Source organism: Mizuhopecten yessoensis, unplaced genomic scaffold (genome assembly GCF_002113885.1).
Source record: "Mizuhopecten yessoensis strain PY_sf001 unplaced genomic scaffold, ASM211388v2 scaffold9031, whole genome shotgun sequence".
Classification (NCBI taxonomy): Eukaryota; Metazoa; Mollusca; class Bivalvia; order Pectinida; family Pectinidae; genus Mizuhopecten; species Mizuhopecten yessoensis.
The window spans coordinates 208538-232849 of record NW_018407844.1 but is presented as its reverse complement, the minus strand read 5'-3'; the positions used below and the strand labels follow the sequence as shown (position 1 = coordinate 232849).

General features: G+C 36.7%; 2 protein-coding genes across 2 annotated transcripts; one reads left to right on the top strand and one right to left on the bottom strand.

The window, feature by feature from the left end:
- The first annotated feature begins 2859 nt into the window (after positions 1 to 2859).
- On the top strand, positions 2860 to 7126 carry LOC110457140. Its single transcript, XM_021508249.1, has one exon. It carries the CDS (start codon positions 3320 to 3322, stop codon positions 5027 to 5029), a length of 1710 nt encoding a protein of 569 aa, XP_021363924.1. The 5' UTR covers positions 2860 to 3319; the 3' UTR covers positions 5030 to 7126.
- A 3801-nt stretch (positions 7127 to 10927) lies between these two features.
- On the bottom strand, positions 10928 to 17242 carry LOC110457148. The gene is made up of 2 exons (XM_021508259.1): positions 17161 to 17242; positions 10928 to 13520 (listed from the first exon to the last, which is right to left on the bottom strand). The coding sequence occupies exon 2, from the start codon at positions 13398 to 13400 to the stop codon at positions 11724 to 11726; it is 1677 nt and encodes a 558-aa protein (XP_021363934.1). The 5' UTR covers positions 13401 to 13520; positions 17161 to 17242; the 3' UTR covers positions 10928 to 11723.
- Positions 17243 to 24312: the final 7070 nt, after the last annotated feature.

Below are 24312 nucleotides of genomic sequence, written 5' to 3'. Positions count from 1 at the left end.
GATTTTGACCAAACTTGATCTGGAACATCATTGCCCGATGAGTTATCAATTAACTGATCAGTGGGATCCCATGGGTGTTAAATAAGAGGGGAAAACTTCTTCCGAATAACAATGAGTCCTAGCGTGATGATATTTTGCCTGATTAGATGTTTTTCAAGTTTGTTCCGACGCATGACATTGACACATGTTCAAGGTCACAGAAGTCGATTGTGTTTAACATTTAAAAGTCTTAAACTGGATAACTAAGAAACCAAGGACTAATCAGTTGGCGTAATGGTGTAAAGTGTCATGAAGTGATGGATCTGAATGACCATCGCTGAAGGCCTGATATATAGTTAAAGGTTTTTGTAGAGGAAGTTAAAGTGTAAAGTACCAAGTAATAAAATCTTCAAAAAAAGACCCATAGTGCTTAAAATAACTTGAGCTATTTCAATACTTTGACCTGCACCCTTTATAAGGTCACATATACCAAATTGATAGCAGTCGAGAGATACAATACTATTCGTCTCTATGCGAGTCACCTAGGGCTATTTTTAATACAAAAGTTGTTATCTGATGGTAGATATACTCTTAATTTTTGATTGATTTTAAAAGTTCGATGACAATTAACTTGATTCTGTGTATATTTTTCAACACTCAATGTGACTTAACTGAGTGACACTGAACGATACACAAGTAGAGGTGAAATAGGCCGACACACAAATATAACCATTCATCTAACATACCGTTTAATTAGTAGTACATGTAATGTCTGTATTTTATATATGTAATCATTAATGTTAATGTAGTCCACAATAAATGTGAATTTTAAAGTTCCACGGCCAGGACAAAGTATCGGCTACTATCAAACTTTATGTAAACATAGATTTCACCTGCTGTCAGCTGATCATTTCTGCAGATCGTCGGCAACGTCGCACAAGTAAGAACTATTACATTCACTGTTGCACACTGATCTAGTAAATCCCCCATAATACACCATGCCTATAGATAGCCAGGTAGATAATTACACCATAACGTCAGGATAAGGAGATCAATACACACTCATACCTGCCAACCTTCTGGCCGGGTAAATACGTTAATAACATATTTTAACAGATCTACAAAGACATTAACTAATAACACAGAAATTCTATCGTTATGATGTGACAATCTGCTTTGATGGATGTGTCTATTTAAGTGTTGTTGTTCGTTGTCTGTGGACGGCCTGACATTGTAAACTAGGTGAGTGATCATACGTGACTACAAATGTACTGTGGTTCCTTTACATACATATATATTCTACAAGATAATTACTCCAACGGGTAATAACCACACCGCCAACCACTGGATTTAGTGAAACAAAGAGTATTAGTAGACACTAAGGATTTTGAGAATCCTTTTAATTCCTGATGTAGAGAAAAACTTTTTTAAACAGGTATACAACAAACTGCTTCACTGTGAGATCAACTTTCTAAAGTCAATAATCCTGAACTCTTAAGTTTGTTTTATAAAAATGGCTACATCCCTAAACAAAGGTCAGATTCCTTTCCGTACCAAAGGTCAGACTACCTGTGTACACCACAAAGGGGGACAACTGGACCTTTACTGTAAAAAGTGTCAAGAACTTGCTTGTATCAAATGTCTATCAACTGTACACAATAGTCATCCTTTGTGTGGACTTAGTGAAATTGCCTCTGAAAAGAAACGAGACATTCACAACTTCATTGACAAAACTGAGAAAGTTGACCTGGTAAGAGTTGACAAGTGCATCACTGCTACTGATAAACAACTAAAGGACAATTGTAGCAATTTTGAAAAACTCTCTCACCAGTTAAAGACACAAACAAACAAATTAAAAGAAGATTTGGACCTGCTTACATCTAAGACTCTATCTCTCTATCAACAAAGATAGAGAGGATCACAATGTCGCAAGGGCTGCCTGGTATATTGAACGTGATGGTGAAGGAAAACCATGTGTTGTTGTCATGGACCTTTACATTGTAGAGGGTGGGGGATTAGACTCAGAGGAACATGATTTACAGGCACTCGTTTTATGATCCACATTTTATTAGAAAAAGTAACCGGATATGAGCAAGACAATAAAGATATTTGTTTTTTTTGTTATATTTGTTTCATATGTAAATTATTTGTAAATGAATGCGATGAGTTTTTGTTTTTTTAACTCCAAACAATTGTTTTGATAATTAAAAAAAAATATAAAAAAATGAAGAGATAAACTATTGATGGACAAGAGTTACTGGCCTTTGAAGAGCTCTTTCTTGTTTAATGGCGGCAAACACAAAACTGACCTCCAGAGTTAAAGCAGGCACGATAGGTTATATTAGAGGTTGACGTTTGGATGTGGTGACGTAATATCGACAAAACGTAGTTAGTTTACACTGTTCAGTTGACTAGATGTTCGCGAAGGACGAAATGGACTAATAAAAAAATAAAAAAAACGTCACTTCGTCCCAACAATAAAATATATTCAGACTGACTCGAGACAGCGATCAGATCACAGGGTTTCGTTACAAATTCTCCTGTGTAATTAGTAGTACATGCAATGTCTGTAATTTATATCAAATCTAATCATTAATGTTAATGTAGTCCACAGTAAATCTAAAACTCAAAAGTCTACGGCCATGACAAAGTCCATACTTATTGTAAACTTAACATGCACATGCTGTCAGCTGATCATTTCTGCAGATCGTCGGCAACGTCGCACATTTAGGAACTATTGATCTAGTAAATCCTCCAAAATACACTACCCCTATAGATAGCCAGGTAGATACTTACACCGCTAACGTCAGGATAAGGAGATCAATACACACTCATGCCTGGCTAGATTGTGTTGTCATAGTACTGTCTGGCCGGGTAGATAATAAAACACCAACCTTCTGGCCAGGTAGATCATAAAACACCAACCTTCTGGCCGGGTAAATACTGTTATGTTAATAACAAATTTTAACAGTTCTACCAAGACATTAACTCTATCGTAACAATCTGCTTTAATGGATGTGTATATTAAAGTGTTGTTCGTTGTTTGTGGACGGCCTGACATTGTAAACAAGGTGAGTGATTATACGTGACTACAAATGTACTGTGGTTCCTTTACATACACATATTCTACAACATAATTACCCTAACGGGTAATAACCACACCGCCAACCACTGGATTTAGTGAAACAAAGAGTATTAGTAGACACTAAGGATTTTGAGAATACTTTTTATTCCTGATGTAGAGACAAACTTTTTAAAACAGCTATACAACAAACTGCTTCACTGTGAGATCAACTTTCTAAAGTCAATAATCCTGAACTCTGAATTTTGTTTTATAAAAATGGCTACATCCCTATACAAATTTAAAGGTCAGATTCCTTTCCGTACCAAAGGTCAGACTACCTGTTTACACCACAAAGGGGGACAACTGGACCTTTATTGTAAAAAGTGTCAAGAACTTGCTTGTATAAAATGTCTATCAACTGTACACAATAGTCATCCTTTGTGTGGACTTAGTGAAATTGCCTCTGAAAAGAAACGAGACATTCACAACTTCGTTGACAAAACTGAGAAAGTTGACCTGGTACAAATTGACCAGTACATCACTGCTACTGATAAACAACTAAAGGACAAGTCTAGCAACTTTGAAAAAAATTCACACCAGTTAAAGACACAAACAAACAAATTAAAAGAAGATTTGGACCTGCTAACAGCTCAGACTCTGTCTTTCTATCAGCAAATGGAGGCGGAGAACACCAAGCTACTTGAAACCTACAAACAGGACCTGGAAATGTACAGTACTCAGCTAAAACAACAAGTACAAGAATGTAAGATGGCACTTCAGCGCGGCTCTGACATACAAATCTACGACACAGGATGTGAGATTCAATCTTCATTTACTCTCCCTGTAAAACCTTCCCTGAGTACTGCTAGCTTCACTCCAAACCTTAATCCCCAGAGTCACCTTGACCAAGCTTTTGGAGAAGTCAACACCTCATGTGAAGGTCAGGGTCAAGCTTCACGAGGTCATGATCGGTCAATTGGATCATCTGCTGGACAGGGACAATCCCCTTTCGAACAGTGGTCAGAACCAAAAGGAAGGACACCCTATATAATTGGCGTACGTCGTTCTCTGCCAAGAACATCTGCTGGACCATCACCTTCACAACAGTGGTCAGAAAGAAAAGAAAGGACATCCTCAACACAACAGAGATCAAAAGGGAGAAAGGAAGTGTCCAGTCCAGTATATACCTTGCTGTCTCAGACCAAGGTGTTGGGGGAGTGGGAGTCTCCATGTCTTCTATATTCTGTATGTCCAACCACTAATGGTCAGGTGTGGACCAGTTACCATAACAGTGACACCTTAACTCTGCTGGACAGGAAGTGCAATGTAACACAGGAGGTTAAACACAATAATAGGATCACAGACATAAGTCTGTCACCTACAACCAACACACTGTGGGTCTGTGACGAGAAAAACAAAATCACAGAGCTCGTGTCAGGACGACTAGTTCACAGATTTAGCACCAGGGAGGAACCACGATGTATCTGTATTACAGCTAGTAACCATGTCATAGTGGGGATGATGAACAACATCTCAAAATTTTCAACAAAAGGTAAATCGGTACATAATACATCAGTTGGAGGACCACACAGAATCTCAGAGTGTCCTTTCACTCAAAATGTCGCAGTGGCTGCCTGGTATAGTGAGGGTGATGCTAAAGGGAAACCACATGTTGTTGTCATGGACACAGATTTCAAGGAACTATTTGTATATGATGGTGAAGTCCCACATACATATCAATCAACATCACAGTCAGGATGTGCACCATTTAAGCCCCAGGGTGTGTTGTATGACAGTGTGGGTAACCTAGTCATAGCGGACCGTAACAACAACCGTATCCTACTCATCAGTGGGCGTGGCGAGTTCCTCAGGATCATACACACAGATGACTACTGTACAGAGGCTGTTGGTGTAGACAGGGAGGATGTCCTGTGGGCAGTGTTTGGGGGTTACGTAATCAAACTACTACGGTACAGCAGTGTGTGACACAAACTACAATGTGTATATATAGTAACCATGACAACTAACACTGACAGGATTATGGAAGTTGTCAGGATCACTTAATAAACTTTAACAACAGATATAAACTACGGACCTGGGAAGTGTATCAACACAACAGACAATAAAAACAACATATCATAATGATAAAAAATAACTAAGAAACATCACCATAACCAAAAATAGTTATGTTTGACAATAGTGTTTAATTTATTAGGGAAAAAAACAAATTCAGTCTGAAGTGTTTGACTTCGTATTTTTTCTTTTTCTTGGTCAATATTCTTTACTGTAAAAGCGTATATTTTTGGGGTGCGAAAATGCTCCTGTTATACTGTTTGTCGTGTGATACATTTTGCATTTGCAATATATTTGAAATCTATATATTTTATGTATTTATAATCTTAATAATCTATTCAGTATATATGTATTTTACATGTTGATAGGTAACTTTACTGATCAGCTATTCTGTTTGTTTGGTCTATTTACTCATATAACAGTATAGTAAAGGACCCAGATTGTTATCATTCAATTAACAATAGATTATCGTCTTTGTGAAATAATTATTCTAGTATCCCAATTTACAGCCCATAGTGAAAATTATATTGAAAATCGTTTATGTTCAAAAAGTTCATCCCGGCAACTTTTATATCCTTACTCAAGGTATCAGGTTTCATTAAACATTGTCATTTGACAATTGTAAAATACTTTGTGTGACCTGAAATGTGGATAAAAACAATTGATTAGAATATAGAAGGTACCTTTTCTTCGGCCGGGGCTCTGGGGGACGCCTTAGCCCCAAGTAGTTCCTGGTCTGCGATGGTTGTTAAGCAATTTAAAGGGATCCACAATGTGATTCTCAAATATACTTATAACACAGACGTAATTATAACTAACACTTATGATTTATTTTACACATTATCATTATCATCATTCTTTTACACACATTCTGGCGAATTCAGCATAGTTCAACATAAGACTCACTATATGCCCTTTGTAGCAAATAACTTAAGTTTGAAAAATAATATAATATCAAAGATAATAAAATACTTTTTCAAAAGTCATATTTGTAGATCTTTATTTTCCTCTATTTTTTATGATTAAAAAATAGATTTATTATCTTAAGGATCCCTGCCCCAATGCGCTGTGTTTTCTATAAGCAGTAACTTCCCCTAAACTTCGTTTCGGATATGAAGTAAATTGTCAAAGAATGACTACTTTATATAGACATTCATTGAGAAGAAGTTTCTTACATCATTTTTGTAGTTTCACTCATCTCTCCTTGAGTGGGTACAAATGGTTTCACCGTTAATTCTGAAAAGGATCTGACTTTTGCACAGAGGTAAGGCCGTGTTAATGTAGTGTAAAACCATTCAGGACTATCGGTTTTATATGGTGGGTTCTTCAGTGACGAAACACGCTGATTTACAGCTTTGTATTGTGTCCAAAGCTACAACATTTCGTTTCCACATGTAGTTAGGAGATCCGGAGATTTCACTGAATTCTGTAATTAGTCCCTTAAAGCACTGAAAATGAAATAAAAACAAAAATATAATATCTTGAGATACTTGTTATTTAGAAGGGTTATCAACGGTAAGCCGGTTAGCCGGTTTCTCGGTCGGAAGGCAGAATAGTTGGACATTTATTTAATCCTTTCGTATGCCCCATGTTACCCTGACGTACACCAACAAATTATCTGTAGATGCGACAAAAATCGGACAGTTTTGTTATAAAAGCAGTGTTCATGCTGACCTGTAAGTATTGTTTTTGTACTCTATTGTTAAAATTGGCAAAGAGAGGCCGCTAACACCATAAACAATCTCAATCAAAAGTGTAAATATCAAGTTTCAGAGCTCGTTTTTACATATGAGATGTAAATATAATCTGAAAAGTACACATATTACGGCACGGTTACTCGATCGGAAGATTGTTCAAGTAACCGGTTACCAGCACTTTACGGGACTAACAACGCTTTCATTTAATATTTTAAAATAAGTAATATCTGTTATATCGTCATTATTATATATTAAACTGATTTGTGAGTTACAGAGGCCAAATCAGAAACATGTTTCTTAGATATTGTTATTAGCCGTGTATATAATCCTGATATCAGACAATCCTTTTGAGATGTGTGAGTATAATCCTGATATCAGACAATCCTTTTGAGATGTGTGAGTATAATCCTGCTTTATATGACAGTGCATCTTGCGCAAGAATAGGTCCTCTACACCAGCGTTCCTTGTCCGCGATGCTCTCAGCTTAATTGCTGCCTTCGGCTGTCTTTAGCCGAGGGGACTATTGATTTTATATAATAGCTATATTTTCAATTATAGTATATCAATTCTATCTTCTTGTAATATGATGTATATGTACATGAAACTGTTCTGTTTCACTGTGTCTTGAAAAAGGAGTGGATCGCTCCGAAATTTGACAACCTAACCTTGTCCACACTGTTGGAATTACTTCTTTGCCCCATATAATCCTGCTTATATAGACTACTTTTGATTGTCCTACTTGTTGTCACCGTCACAGTATTGTTTGAAGTACCTTTATAAAAAAAGAAGGCCTGCATTTGCTTATTCTTTGTTTGATAGTTCAGAGAATTGCCTGTACAGGTCAGGTTAACATCTTTGAAAAGTCGATGTTACTTGTTTTTGCCTTAAAATGTAATAAATCATAAATAATAACTCGATACAAATTTAGACATAAATTGCAATATTTGACAATTTATTTAGTGTGTTATAGAAATATAGCATCGTGAATGTACCGACATTTAATAACAGTGAGCACCTCGACAATGCAACGGAGCGAAAATACAACTAGGTTACCACAGAATGGTACAATCAGCATGTGGAGGGAGTTTGATCTGGAACGAGATGGAAGGAATGGGACTCTAATAATTTTCTCAGGAAATGAAACAAAGATAATCTCTTCAATTGACGCCAAACATATTATATGAAATTCTGACATCACTGTTCACAGTAATATTTATATAATGTCATGTAGTTTATTATGTAGTGTGAAAACTAATATAAATGAAAAAAAACTGGGTTTGTTGTAGTAGTTCAACTTCGTCCGTCTGATTAATTATGGGGAACACTCGATATTGTGAAACACTGTAACACAATCACTCATTTTGTTTTCAATATCAGGCTGACCATACACGACTAACAACAACACGTTATATATCTTGAATCTTACATGAGTTTCCATTTCATATGAGATTTATGAAATGAGTCTTAAGTAATTTTAATAATAATAATAATAATATCTTTTATTTTTACAGGGTTACATATTTAGACATAGTTTAGTTTACAATACGGCCCTGTTATGCATATATGTACAGACTTAATAAGACAATTATAATAGTAGAATGATAATAAATACAATCTTAATAAATGATGCATATATAAATTGATAAATATCACATATACCATTGTGTATCACACTTATTACTTACTGTAAAACATTTCTATGTATTTCTTTTTAAAAACATCTACACTGCACGACTGTTTAATAACATCGCTAAGTGCATTCCATAAAACTGAGCAACTGTAGCTAAAAGAGCGTTTAAACATATTTGTTTTTGCTAAAGGGACATACAGTCTGTTTGAATTTAGTGAGCCTCTAAAATGAAAAAATCGTGACGAGTTTCATAAATTTCCTATGAAATGAAAACGAGTGTAAGATATTTTTCTCATATAATCAAGATTTGTGGCTTTACTTGTGTAAAATGACAATTTCCATGCAACCTTGAAATGTTAAAACCGCCATTTTGACTCCAGTACGGAAGTCTGTGACATCATGAACTTATCCTGGGCGTGACGTCACAATTGAAACATTTGAATCTTACAATGAGTCACAGGTTTGATAGGTCATATAACATGGGTTGATACGCAAAAAAAAATATGGCATGGATATATTCACTGGATAACACCGTACATTATGTGATAAATACATGTCCATCAGTATATTGGTCACAACACGCTGCACATTTTCTACAAGTTCTAAATAAATAACAGGTCGATTAACATCTGTTATAAAACTTTATATCACACACTTAGTATTCCCCAGGACTGAAGTGGGTGTATCACAAACTTTCTGGTCAGGCGTTATGTTGTGTAGTTATTTACCTGGACACAAGGTGAGATGGTGTAGTTATTTACCCGGTGACATACAGGAGTGATGTATTGTGTAATTTAATACTTCAGTATCTAACACTGCAAGCTATGGGGCAATATTGCTGCAGACCTTCAGATATATACAGGTAGATTGTAAGTGCACACATCGTATCTAATAAGCATATTTAAAGTCAGGTGGGCTAACTTTACAAAGTGCATATATTGTCAGATGTAATGAACGCATTTAAAATTAGGAGGGCCTATGTACAATTTTGCGTCTTGTGAATCTTTCAATCTGATTTAGGGATTATGTCAAAGTGAAGTTATGCATTAATCGGAAGAGACATTTTTAAAAGTTTTATGTGAATCGACTAAGTGAGATGTGTATATTTGTCAACGCAAAATGTGTCTTCACTGATACAGAGTGAAGCAGAACCATACACCAGTAGTGGTGAAAGAGGCCAGCACCCACATAAAACAATTCAGCATTTATCTTTGTAATAAGTAGAACATGCTATGTTTGTATTTTAGTGTAGACCACAGTAGATCTGAAATTTAAAAGTCCACGACCATGACAAAGTCTCGGCTGCTACCATTCTTTATGTAAACAGATTATTCACATTCTGTCACCTGATCATTTTTGCAGGTCGTCGGCAGCGTCGCACAACAAGGAACTATTACATGCACTGCTGCACACCAATCTATTAAATCACCTATAATACACCACCCCTATAGATAGACAGGTAGATAATTACACCCCTATCGTAAGGCTAGGGAGATGAATACATATCATACTAATTTAACTGCCTTGACTGTATTGTATTAGTACTATTGAACCGGCAAGATCCTTAACATCCACATTCTGCCCGGATAAACACTGTTATGTGATTTACAAATGTCTACCTAGACGTGAACTAATAACAGACAACTTCTATTATATTGTTGAGGCATAGTCTACTTTTATGGGTATGTATGATATTAATGTGTTGTCGTTCGTTGTCTTTGGACGGCATGACCTAGAAAAGAAGGCGAGTGATTATACGTGACTACAAATGTACTGTGGTTTCTATACATACAATATATTCTACAACATAATTACCCCAACGCCATAAAAGTAACAAGACATTCAAAACTACATTGACAAAACTGAGCAAGTTGACCGTGTACAAATACAATACACCACATCAACTGATATATATTTATCTAAAGGACAACGCCAGTAACTTTGAAATGGCATTCAAACCAGTTAGAGATATATAACAAAATTAAAACACACTCTTGATCTGTTGACAGCTGAGACTCTGTCTCAGAACATGATATCAACAATATACTTAAAACCTTTAAACAGGACCTGGAAATGTACAGCACACAGCTTAAACAACAAATACAGGAATGTAAGATAGCACTACAGCGCGGATCTGACATACAAATCTACGAAACCGGATGTGCGATTTATTCTCCTGTCACATTCCCTGTAATACCTTCCCTTGGTCATCAAGCTTCATCCAAACCAAAATTCCCAGGATCATCACGGTCAACCTTTGGGAAATGTTAACACTTTTGTTTAGGTCAAAGGTCGATGTTACTGTGAACTGGTAGAGAAAGTGTTTTAACACTAAAGAAAACATTTTAATCTACTCAGCTCTGCTTAAACCTTTACAGATTTAAATATTCAAAGGCATTCATACTCTCACATTCAAAACAATTAAAGTAGAAGTAATAATTCAACCATTCATTCTTTGTAAATATAAAAAAGTAGATGGACGAAATGGATTTTTATTTCACATAAGATATGTGTAATCAAATACATTACAACTAGAAAATGGTCCAGACCTGATCATAAAGGGGTTTATGATGGGTCCAATATACAATAATAAGTATGATTATAAACAGATTGCTTTCTTTGTATGACATAACAAGTTGTCTTATTCAATAAAATGTAATTTGAGAATAACGAAGAATGCTACATACAAACTTTAACATACAAAAAGTATACATTGCAGTAGGAATGTCATGATTATAAAAACTTAATACATTTATGTTGATGCTAAACATAACTCTTCTGGTTCGTTAAGTTAAACACTATTATCGTTTCTACAAAAACGAAGAATGTTAAATAGAAATTAAATATATGAGGTGAGTACGTGAGATGAGGGTGCGATTGATTACACAAGATGTATAATTGAATTGCTGTTACTAACATTTTAATATGAGTTGTAAATATTATGGTCAACTAAAAATAAGAAAAAACTAACACGGGGTCTGAGCGATCTGACTCGCTGTGAATTGTGATGGGAACAATTTCTCAGCTCATTAAATGCCGTATTTTACTTGGTCTTGAATTACTTGAAGGGTGCCTTAAATTTACTGCAAGTCAAGAAATGTATAGTTTGCAAACTAGTTAGGGTATTTTTTTGTCTAGGAAATAGTCTTTTGTGTTGACAGAAGAGCTCAATGTCGAGTTTATGAAGGAATATTTTCGACACTATATGACACAAATTCCTAATTGGAGCAATCGTTGTCATGGCAATTAGGTATAGACATTGTAGTATGTCTAGATGCTTCTAACTTCTGTACTGTAGGAGTTTGACATTGTTACCCCTAAACACCGCCCACAGGACGTCCTCCCTGTCTACACCAATAGCAAATGTACTGTAGTCACTAGAGTGTATGAGTCTGAGGAACTCACCACTCCCACTGATAAGAAAGACACGGTTGTTTTCATGATCTCCTATGACGAGGTTACCCACACTGTCATACACCACACCATAGAGGTCAAATTGTCGACCTCCTGTCTGTGGCGTGTGTTGATATTTTTGGGGGATTCCACCATCATACATAAATAGTTTCTTAAAATCTGTGTCCATGACAACAACATGCGGTTTTCCTTCACCACCATCACGTTTGATATCCATGTCAGCCACTGCGACATTGTGAGTGACAGGACACTCTGAGATCCTGTGTGGTGTACACACCAATGATTTCCCAGTCCGCGCAGCCAACGTAGTAAGTACCAATGTACCTTTTGATGTAAATTTTGAAATGTGTTTGGTCATCCCCACAATGACATGAGTATCACCTGTGATACAGATACACAGTGGTGTTTTGTGTGTACTGAATCTATTAACTAGTCGCCCTGACACGAGTTCTGTGATGTTGTTTTCCAAGTCACATGCCCAAAGGTTTCTTTTTGTTGGTGAAAGACTTATATCACTGATCCCAGTATTTTGTTTGACCTTCTGTAATACTCTGCCCTTCTTATCCAGGCGAGTTAATGTGCCACTCATAGAGTAACTGGTCCATGCCTGGCCATCAGTCGTGGGACATACAGACATAATGTCACATTGAGACGTCCACTCCTCCAACATATCGGTCTCAGACAACAGGGTGTGTACTGGTCTGGTCACTTCCTTTGTTCCTTTTGTCATTTGCTGTGCAGGGGCTTTTCTTCCTTGTGGCTCTGATATCTGTTGAGTAGAGGGTGTCTTAACCTTTAGGTTTGACTGAGGTTGTGTAGAGAATAATCCTTGTCCAGCAGATGATCCTACTGAACGCTCCTGTTCTTGTAAGGCTTGACCATGACCTTGATCTGAGATGTTAACTTTTCCCAAAGCTTGTTCAAGGTGACCGCGAGGATTTCGGTTCGGACTGAAGCTAGCGGTACCCAGGGTTGGTTTTACAGGGAGTGTGACAGAAGATTGAATTTCAGATCCTGCGTCGTAGATTAGTATGTCAGAGCCACGCTGAAGTACAACCTTACATTCTTTTACTTGTTGTTTTAACTGTCTGTCATATAGTTCTAGGTCCTGTTTGTAGGTTTGCAATAGTTTGATGTTATCCTCCTCCATTTTCTGATAGCGAGACAGAGTCTCAGCTGTAAGTAGGTCAAGGTCGTCTTTAAGTTTGTTTGTTTGCATCGTTAACGTCTGAGAAAGGTCTTCAAAGTGGCTGGCATTGTCCTTTAGGTGTTTATCAGTAGATGCGATATACTTGTCGATTTGTACCAGGTCGAATTTCTCAGATTTGTCTATAAATTTTTGAATCTCTTTTTTCTTTTGGGGAGTAATTTCTTTTAGACTACACAACGAATGCCTCTTGTGAATAGTGGATACACAGTTGATACAAACAGGAACTTCACATTCTTCACAGTAATGGTCTAGTTGTGTCCCTTTGTGGTGTATACAGGTGGTTTGACCCTTGTTCCGAAAAGGAACCTGACCTTTGTACTGGGATGTCGTCATTTTTGTATCCGAAATTGATTAAAACAGTATCTGAGGAAAGTTTGTGTCGGCACCATGGACCATGATAGAAAACCGGTGTTCACATTAATTCAAGTGGCTGGTCCATACTTTCTTGTATATCTGAAATAGAACAAAACTAAATATGGAATGCAAATGAGTAATTTCGAAGTGTTTGGCTTTTTACTGGATGTATTTTACTGTTTGGGAAACAGAAACAAAATTGACCTTTTAGTATCTACACAATGAATTGTATTTTTCGTGATATATAATTATATGTATTCAAACATTCAAACAAAATTGACTTTTTAGTATCTAGACAATGAATTGTATTGTTCGTAATATATAATTATATGTATTCAAACAAAGCGTTATGACTTCATACTCCATTATCAACTTTAGCACTTAGATACAAAATGAGATTATGATAATATCTTAATAAAAAAAATTGTAAATCACAAACATGATCTAGGTAAAGAAGATTTTTTAAAGAGATGGAAGAAACGACCATGATTCGGTTGATTGTATCTGAACCCTTTTGTTTGTTTATGCAAATGACATCACAAGTCCCCTTTGGTCCCCACATTCAAACACTGCCATTCTTGACAACAGTATCTAGATTTGTATCACAGTAGCAACTTCCATGTATGATGATGAATTGTATTGTATTGTTCTAAAACCGCGTGAAACACTGACTCATAACAGTAACCGTAAACTTAATCTTGACACACTGATAAATCGTTCAATTTGTTCTTATTTTGACCGATTTATGAACTTCGTAAATTCTCAATTTTTCTAATTTATATGCAAAATTGATTTTCATAGGAATTGTCTCCCTTTGTATAATTTCAAAACGTTAAAATAGAAAATGTAATTGCCCCTTTTTGCAAGTTATCGATTCATCTCAACCTATTGAAACCAAAGCTATTTATATTGGTCATATATACAGATTTTACAATGTGTTATTATTTACCATCTACATTCATAGCAGGTTTCATCAAAATCGAACGATTTTTAAGCAAGTTATGTTGCTAAAACCTGGGGTAGTCGGATGGACGCTCCCCATACCATAATTTGTCCTATTAAAAATTAAAAAAGGGCAACTTCTCTTTAACCACAGGTCCCAGCATGATGTTTTTTTACCAGCGGTATGCTGAATTAAAGGCCTATAAAGCTGATTCAAATGAATGACTTTGACCCATTTTCAAAACCGTGATCCTAGTAAACAATCTCTCTTTAATAGACAAATGGCCTGGGTTGATGATACTTTGCCTTTAGCTTAATTTAGCCCATTTCATAATTCATCAGGGGATTTAATTTTGAAAATGAATTATGATAGTGTATAGAATAGGTTCCCCCGATGAACCTCTAAAGAGGTGAAACCGCTAGGGAGGTACCAAGAAACTCTTGTCATTTGTTTTCTTTATATTTAGCCATCGCAAGGACTTTGCATGTTTTTTTCTGATTTAATGCATATATATGTACATGAAGTAAGCTTAGTGATACTTTTAATTAGAAAAACATACAAAATTTGCACAAATTTAAATTTATTTACTATTGTCAACTTGCCAATATAAAGTTACAATGGTAGTGTATATAATATATTCTTCCTTAAACCCTACTTTTGATTTGAATCAATCTTCTATTAAAAACATATTAATGGTTTCGTGTAAATATAAAGAACGATTTACATGTTTATTGTTGCGAAACAACTTGGAAACAGCATTATCCCTGGTAAATCAGGTATGTACAAATATGACAAATACATTGGCAGCTCATTCATTTTTACGGGAAATTGACACCATATTGAAGGTATATTTCAAGGACAGCCTATTTTCAACGCTGGCTTACTTTCGAGGTATAATTGAGTACAAGGAATTTCAGATTCATTTTCAAAGTCGTCCTGTTTTTTAAATTCATAATTACTTTTACGGTTACAAGTGTGAGAATGAAACCAGCTAAGTGATTCATGTCCATCGAGCCTCTAGTGTTGACTATAATAGGCCTATGTACGTACAGTTATTTTTAGACACTTATATATACAGCACAGATAACTATCTGACACCTACATATGTACCCCTGTCTCCTCTTAGGATGTTTTAAGTAATTGTTAAAAACTGTCTAGGAATGGTGTCTATATAATAAATACATGTATCTGCTAATGGCCATAGATATCAACTTAAAAATAATAAAACGTTATTCAGAAGTCTATATTTGTGTTGTACAATTTAAAAACCACTTTATGTAGCATTTTACTAGTGAATGTATTATGGTGCATTTTTTTCATGTGATTGAATGTCCTATAACCTGTGTATATTTTTCACCGTCATGGCTGATTTGTTTTCATGATATGTTAAAACACATCCGTCTGCAAACATAAACAGACCCCTTTGATCTACAAACTGATAATCATTTCCACTACCAAGACAGTCGCTTGCATTATTATAGATCAGTGATGTCAATATGATTTCTGTGACTTGCTGATAACTCATAACAAGTGTTTATCCATAATTATTGGGTTGGAGCGCTGAATATTATTAAGGGGTAGGGACATAGGCCAGTTAGGCTACACACATGTGTAATGTACAGGAATAAGGGGTGAGGTCACATGATGGTAAAGCTACACAGGGGTAAGTATAGAGAGAAAAGGGGCAGGGACACATCATGTCAAGGCTACAGGCGGGTAGGGTAGGGGAATAAGGGGCAGGGACACATCATGTCAAGGCTACAGGTGGGTAGGGTAGGGGTATAAGGGTTGGTGACGCATTGATTGTAAGGCAACATAACAGTAAGGTAGAGGAATAAGGAGAAGGGACATATGATGGTACGGATATACAGAGGTAGGTTGATTTAAGAAGGGACTTGTAACTATAAGAGCGAGGAGGGGTAAATGTGCGGAAAGAGGGTAGACAGAGGACACGTGGTGCATTACAAATAGAGCGATAGGACGCATTGCCAGTTTTCTGATAAATGAGGGTTGTATATGATGAGCTGTATAGGAAGTGATTGGAACACATCAAGGGACATAGCTTCATGTATATTTATCAAAATGGGGCGGGCGTAGAGTTGAGGGGGGCACAAGGTGGTGAACCTACATATTAAGAGGACGTGGATAAGGATGGAGGGATGGATTCATAGTGAAACAACAAACGGAAAGGGACTGGATAAGGGGAGCACATGGTAATATTACACTGCAGGTGGAGAGGGCATGGATAACGGAGAGGGGGAGGGGGGTAATATAGTGATACACTGACGAAGAGGGCATGGATGAGAGGTTTGGGGAATATAATGAGACTGCAGACTTAGAGGCTATGGATATGGGGGATTGGGATATAGTGACACTACAGACGGAGTGGCAATGGTTGAGATTTTAGATGAAGTGAACATATTCTTTAGGATATAGTATAATGGGATATTTAGGCTCATCGCACATGAGTTTACAGATAAATAAAAAAAACCCAGATCACACCTAATCCTGTTTTGCATACTATCTAGCCTAATGTACTGCAGATGTAGATTTCGATAGAACTTGGTACACTTCACAGTATCCAAGACAGTTATTAAATAGGCCGGCAGGGAGATGGACTCGATATAGAAGGGGATGAAAATCTGTAACGGACATACAGTCAATCTCTCGAATGGAACCGTAACAAAGGCAACAAAAACATCTAATTTTGTTTACTGAAAACGTTTTCATTCCATATATTTCAAAAATTTAAACAACATATGACAGAAATTATAGAAGTCATATATAGTTACTCACCTTCTATTTAATGCCAAGCCATCCACATACAGAATACAACAGCACCGTATGGCGACCGTAACAGACTGTATTCACAAATTACCTGGCCAGATCTTAGGTGTAAAGGCTGGCCGGGAGTTATGGGCGGTGTATTGAATGTTTTATTTGTTCAATATTGAGAATTTTAAATACCTTCCGCTTCTGCGACGTTGCCGCAGAATTTTAACAAGCTGACAGAATGCACTGCAAGTACATATTCTAATTGACCACATAACGTACTGTGTTATCCACTGAATATACTCATATATTTTGCGCATTAACTCATGTAATATGACCTTTCAGTCCTGTGATTGGTTTGTTTATTTCACTTGTTTCAATTGTGACGTCACAGACTTACGCACTGGAGTCAACATTGCGGCTTTTTACATTTCAAGGTTGCATGCAAATTGTCGTTTTACACGAATAATTGCCACAAATCTTGATTATGTGATAAAAAGGGTTTTACACTCGTTTTCATCTCATATGAAATTCATCAAACTTGTCACGAATTTGTCATTTTAGCTCGCAAAACCTCGCTTAATTGAAAACTTATTAGACTCGTTTCATAAATCTCATGTGAAATGAAAACTCATGTAAGATCCGTTATGGATGTTTCAATAAGCATACAAATGAGAATTTGCTGATATTCTTTGTTCAAATGTTCTCGTAACCTGACGGAGCCCAATGCATGCAGAAATGGGGATCTGCTTTTGTGCCTTCTTCTTGTGGACCCAAAAGTGACCAAAGGTATTACAATCATTGGAACATGTGGGATCTTTTATTTTCTCTCTTCTTCCTAACAACCTGTTCATTTCCTAATGCCTTCCTTGGCAGTACCTCACTTTTGCTTTTGGTGTTGGTGTGATATGAACCTGTTAAGTTAGCGTAGATCAATATATTTTTTTTCATGGTCATATTATCATATTCACCGTCATACAAGTTTTTATTTGTATAGTATCACTTATTTGTTTTTCTGTGAAGATAGTTATTTTGTTTGCATTATTACCCTTTATGTTTCGATTTAAGAATGTTCCTTTTACCTATATTGTAATATATAGACGCATTTTAAAAAAAACCGACAGGTCGATGGTACATAATATCATTCCTATTCTTTGAGTAACAGGACACTCTATAATCCTCTGTGAATATGGTGAATAAACTAAGCGTTCGTAATTCCTCCAGCTGATGGAGTATGAAATAATTAACCTTTTGTATTACATTTTGAAACGTGTTTGTTATGCATACTCTCTATGATTCGGATATACCGTAGTCCTTCATGGTGTTGAATCTGTGCAGCAGTCGTCCTCTGTGATGTTGCTTTCCTCGTCACAGATCCACAGACAGTGTGTTGGTTTTATGTCTATAACCTCGGTATTTTGCTTAATCTCCTGTATTATTTTCCCTTCCTTTCCAGGAGAGTTAAGGTGCTACTGTCAGATTGGCCAGTACAAAAGCATGGTGGAACATACGTAGATAATAAATCATGAAGATTGCAATACCTCCAAACACCTTAGCCTCTGCGAACGAGGTATACAATTGGCTGGACGTTCCTTTCTTCTGCTTGACAACATGTATGTAGAGGATGATCCTTTTCAAGAAGCTGATCCAGCTGACCAATTATGGCCTGTCGCGGTTTGTCCCGGACTTTGAACTGGGATGACACATTTTTAAAACCTGAGGATTTCTGTTTTGGATCAAGGCATATTCCGGGTAGATTTTTCAAGGAGGTTGACAGGAAAATGAATCTCACATCCCGTGTCGTCGATGTGTGTGTCAGTGACCCGCTGAAGTGCTATCTTACAATTTTTTAACTTGATGATATGGATATATGTTTTGCAGTAGTCACATATCGTCATCCTGATTTCGATGTCACCCTATTACAATGAACAGCAACACCCGAGAAAGGTACACACGTCGGAGGAGACCATGTATGTCACAACTTACAGCAAATTTGTTTTCCAGTTCTTGGATGTCCAGGTGGAAGATCTATGTTCTATGTTCTTAAACCTATAAATGACATATCCACCCATCCAGTAGTGTGACGGTACAATAATTGCTGATCATCCCAGCATTACGGTAGGTGCTGTAGCTATCTACCCGACTAAAGACAGAGATGATGTATTGGGCGATTTGGTAATTCAGATTTTAACGCAATAGAAATGTAAATGGTGTATTGGCCGATTTAATCATTTAGAATTTAAGACAGCTAGAAATAGTAATGGTGAATTGGGCAATTTAATCATTCAGAATTTAATACAAGAGAAATGTAAATGTGTATTGGGCAATTGAATATCTCCGAATTTACGACACGTTCCCAGTTTGACCTAGCCGTGGAAATGCAGAAATTATAAACTGACAGAATGAGAATAGGTATGCACTTTCATTGTATGATACTTTCTCAAAAGCTTGCTTTCATTGCTATAGAAATAGCCGGTGAATGTTTTATCTAAGCTGACACGAATTGCGTGTGAACTATACGATGATGCATCATTTGTCGTGATGCCGGCCATTTATAGATTTTTTTCTTTGAAAAGCTTGTTTTATGTTGATAACACATGATGGCTGTATATTTCTCTTTGCAGGTATTGAGGGTTGCATTTGGCTGTCTGTATAGGGTAGGAGTCAACGTAGTTTAAATAGTCAATAAAAACAATCTAGCTTGTAGCTTGCTGATACGAAGTTCTATAATCAAATATGTGACTTGTACTGAATTTCAAGGTTACAGAGCTCGTATTTTCCTAGGGTAAAGGTGTCATCAAGTTTGCAAATGTTTACAACTTTGACCCACTTTCGAGGTCAAAAGGGTCAAAATAATATAAAATCTTCACCCGACACATTTCTAAAGATCCATTATATTACTTGTTTATCGTTTTTAGCTCTTAAGTACCAGTTTGTGTCGATGACACAATAAACACGTCAAACAAACAAGCCCATAGGTCCTAGAATAGTGAGTTTTACTTTGTGGCTTGTCGTGAGGAAAAGTAAAAGTAAATTGTCATGACCAACTCTCATTAGCTAAAATATGATTAAAACTTTAAACGCCATATAAAGATACATAAGATCTAGAGCGATGATTTCTGTCAAGTATCTTGCTTAAAGTCAGGGGTATCAAATTTGTTTAAACATATCTTGACCAACAGTAAAGGTCAAGGCAATCAGATAATGTTGAAATATTCAAACGGGTTATTAAAACCCGTTTGCTTTTGAATCTTAATGTAAAGTTTCTTTCATTAATCAAACAACAACTTACTATTAACGCTATCTTAAAGGCTTATTAAAGCTCACCTGTAGCTTTCTAGGACGACGTGACGTCATGTTTGTTAAAATAAGTAAGCTTAACTTATGTTTAATGTTACATGGGTTTAAATCTCAAATCTAACTAATCATAATGGTTAGCATCATGATATTTGCCATGAAGCTTGCTGGGATTATTGCTTTCTTTTTTAAAACTAATAATAAGAATTTAAAATGTAATAAAACCTTCAAACGACCTATTCAAATGAACCATGAGGTTTGGAATATTGATCTATTGCATGGTGTCTGTTAAAGTTGAAATGCTGTCCATAGTAAACTACCTTCTCCCTCGTTCAACGTCCTACAAGATAGGATATCTGTTAAAATTAATTATAATGTTCCTAAAATTTCGATGTCCCTATAACAACGTTAAAAAGGGCTGGCTTTCCTGTCAAAATGGGTTTATCACTAGTTAAACTTGTTGTAGAGGAAAAAGAAATTAATACAGAAGTGACGACGCCCGGTGACTTTTTAATCCTTTACCCTGCAGGAGCCAGCCCTCAGCTAAAACACCATGGCCTCTTTATATGTGTTATCATAGCAGTAAACATCATGGCCTCTTTATATGTGTTATCATAGCAGAAGACACCATGACCTCTATATATGTGTTATCATAGCAGTAGGCATCATGGCCTCTTTATATGTGTTATCATAGCAGTAGACACCATGGCCTCTTTATATGTGTTATAGCAGTATACACCATGGCCTCTTTATATGTGTTATAGCAGTAGACACCATGGCCTCTATATATATGTTATAGCAGTAGACACCATGGTCTCTTTATATGGGTTATCATAGCAGTAGACACCATGGCCTCTTTATATGTGTTATCCTAGCAGTAGACACCATGGCCTCTTTATTTGTGTTATAGCAGTATACGCCATGGCCTCTTTATATGTGTTATCCTAGCAGTAGACACCATGGCCTCTTTATTTGTGTTATAGCAGTATACGCCATGGCCTCTTTATATGTGTTATCCTAGCAGTAGACACCATGGCCTCTTTATATGTGTTATAGCAGTAGACACTATGGCCTCTTTATATGTGTTATCATAGCAGTAGGCACAATGGCCTCTTTATATGTGTTATCATAGCAGTAGACACCGTGGCCTCTTTATATGTGTTATCATAGCAGTAGACACTATGGCCTCTTTATATGTGTTATCATAGCAGTAGGCACCATGGCCTCTTTATATGTGTTATAGCAGTATACACCATGGCCTCTTTATATGTGTTATCCTAGCAGTAGACACCATGGCCTCTTTATTTGTGTTATAGCAGTATACGCCATGGCCTCTTTATATGTGTTATCCTAGCAGTAGACACCATGGCCTCTTTATTTGTGTTATAGCAGTATACGCCATGGCCTCTTTATATGTGTTATCCTAGCAGTAGACACCATGGCCTCTTTATATGTGTTATATCAGTAGCCACCATGGCCTCTTTATATGTGTTATCATAGCAGTAGGCACAATGGCCTCTTTATATGTGTTATCATAGCAGTAGGCACCATGGCCTCTTTATATGTGTTATAGCGGTAGACTCCATGGCCTCTTTATATGTGTTATCATAGCAGTATACACCATGGCCTCTTTATAGGTGTTATAGCAGTAGACACCATGGCCTCTTTATATCTGTTATCATAGCAGTAGACACCATGGCCTCTTTCTATGTGTTATCATAGCAGTAGACACCATGACCTCTTTATATGTGTTATCATAGCAGTAGACACCATGACCTCTTTATATGTGTTATCATAGCAGTAGACACCGTGGCCTCTTTATATGTGTTATCATAGCAGTAGACACCACGACCTCTTTATATGTGTTATCATAGCAGTAGACACCGTGGCCTCTTTATATGTGTTATAGCAGTATACACCATGGCCTCTTTATATGTGTTATCATAGATAGCAGTAGACATCATGGCCTCTTTCTATGTGTTATCATAGCAGTAGACACCATGGCCTCTTATATGTGTTATAGCAGTAGACACCATGGCCTCTATATATATGTTATAGCAGTAGACACCATGGCCTCTTTATATCTGTTATCATAGCAGTAGACACCATGGCCTCTTTCTATGTGTTATCATAGCAGTAGACACCATGACCTCTTTATATGTGTTATCATAGCAGTAGACACCACGGCCTCTTTATATGTGTTATCATAGCAGTAGACACTATGGCCTCTTTATATGTGTTATCATAGCAGTAGGCACCATGGCCTCTTTATATGTGTTATAGCAGTAGACACTATGGCCTCTTTATATGTGTTATCATAGCAGTAGGCACAATGGCCTCTTTATATGTGTTATCATAGCAGTAGGCACAATGGCCTCTTTATATGTGTTATCATAGCAGTAGGCACCATGGCCTCTTTATATGTGTTATAGCAGTAGACACTATGGCCTCTTTATATGTGTTATATCAGTAGACACCATGGCCTCTTTATATGTGTTATAGCATTAGACACCATGGCCTCTTTATATGTGTTATAGCATTAGACACCATGGCCTCTTTATATGTGTTATAGCATTAGACACCATGGCCTCTTTATATGTGTTATAGCATTAGACACCATGGCCTCTTTATATGTGTTATAGCATTAGACACCATGGCCTCTTTATATGTGTTATAGCATTAGACACCATGGCCTCTTTATATGTGTTATAGCATTAGACACCATGGCCTCTTTATATGTGTTATAGCGGTAGACTCCATGGCCTCTTTATATGTGTTATCATAGCAGTAGACTCCATGGCCTCTTTATATGTGTTATCATAGCAGTATACACCATGGCCTCTTTATAGGTGTTATAGCAGTAGACACCATGGCCTCTTTATATATGTTATAGCAGTAGACATCATGGCCTCTTTCTATGTGTTATCATAGCAGTAGACACCATGGCCTCTTTCTATGTGTTATCATAGCAGTAGACACCATGGCCTCTTATATGTGTTATAGCAGTAGACACCATGGCCTCTATATATATGTTATAGCAGTAGACACCATGGCCTCTTTATATCTGTTATCATAGCAGTAGACACCATGGCCTCTTTCTATGTGTTATCATAGCAGTAGACACCATGACCTCTTTATATGTGTTATCATAGCAGTAGACACTATGGCCTCTTTATATGTGTTATCATAGCAGTAGGCACCATGGCCTCTTTATATGTGTCATAGCTGTAGACACCATGGCCTCTTTATATGTGTTATAGCAGTAGACACCATGGCCTCTTTATATGTGTTATCATATCAGTAGACACCATTGCCTCTTTATATGTGTTATCATAGCAGTAGGCACCATGGCATCTTTATATGTGTTATCATAGCAGTAGGCACCATGGCATCTTTATATGTGTTATCATAGCAGTAGGCACCATGGCATCTTTATATGTGTTATCATAGCAGTAGGCACCATGGCATCTTTATATGTGTTATCATAGCAGTAGGCACCATGGCCTCTTTATATGTGTTATCATATCAGTAGACACCATTGCCTCTTTATATGTGTTATCATAGCAGTAGACACCATGGCCTCTTTAAAGGTGTTATAGCAGAAGACATCATGGCCTCTTTATATGTGTTATCATAGCAGTAGACACCATGGCCTCTTTATATGTGTTATAGCAGTAGACACCATGGCCTCTTTATATGTGTTATCATAGCAGTAGACACAATGGCCTCTTTATATGTGTTAAAGCAGTAGACATCATGGCCTTTTTATATGTGTTATCATAGCAGTAGACACCATGGCCTCTTTATATGTGTTCATCATGGCCTCTTTATATGTGTTATCATAGCAGTAGACACCATGGCCTCTTTATATGTGTTATC

Bases quoted from the DNA above. Each gene is read 5' to 3' on its own strand.
- LOC110457148 (XM_021508259.1), bottom strand. From the start codon at position 13,400: ATGACGACATCCCAGTACAAAGGTCAGGTTCCTTTTCGGAACAAGGGT.
- LOC110457140 (XM_021508249.1), top strand. From the start codon at position 3,320: ATGGCTACATCCCTATACAAATTTAAAGGTCAGATTCCTTTCCGTACC.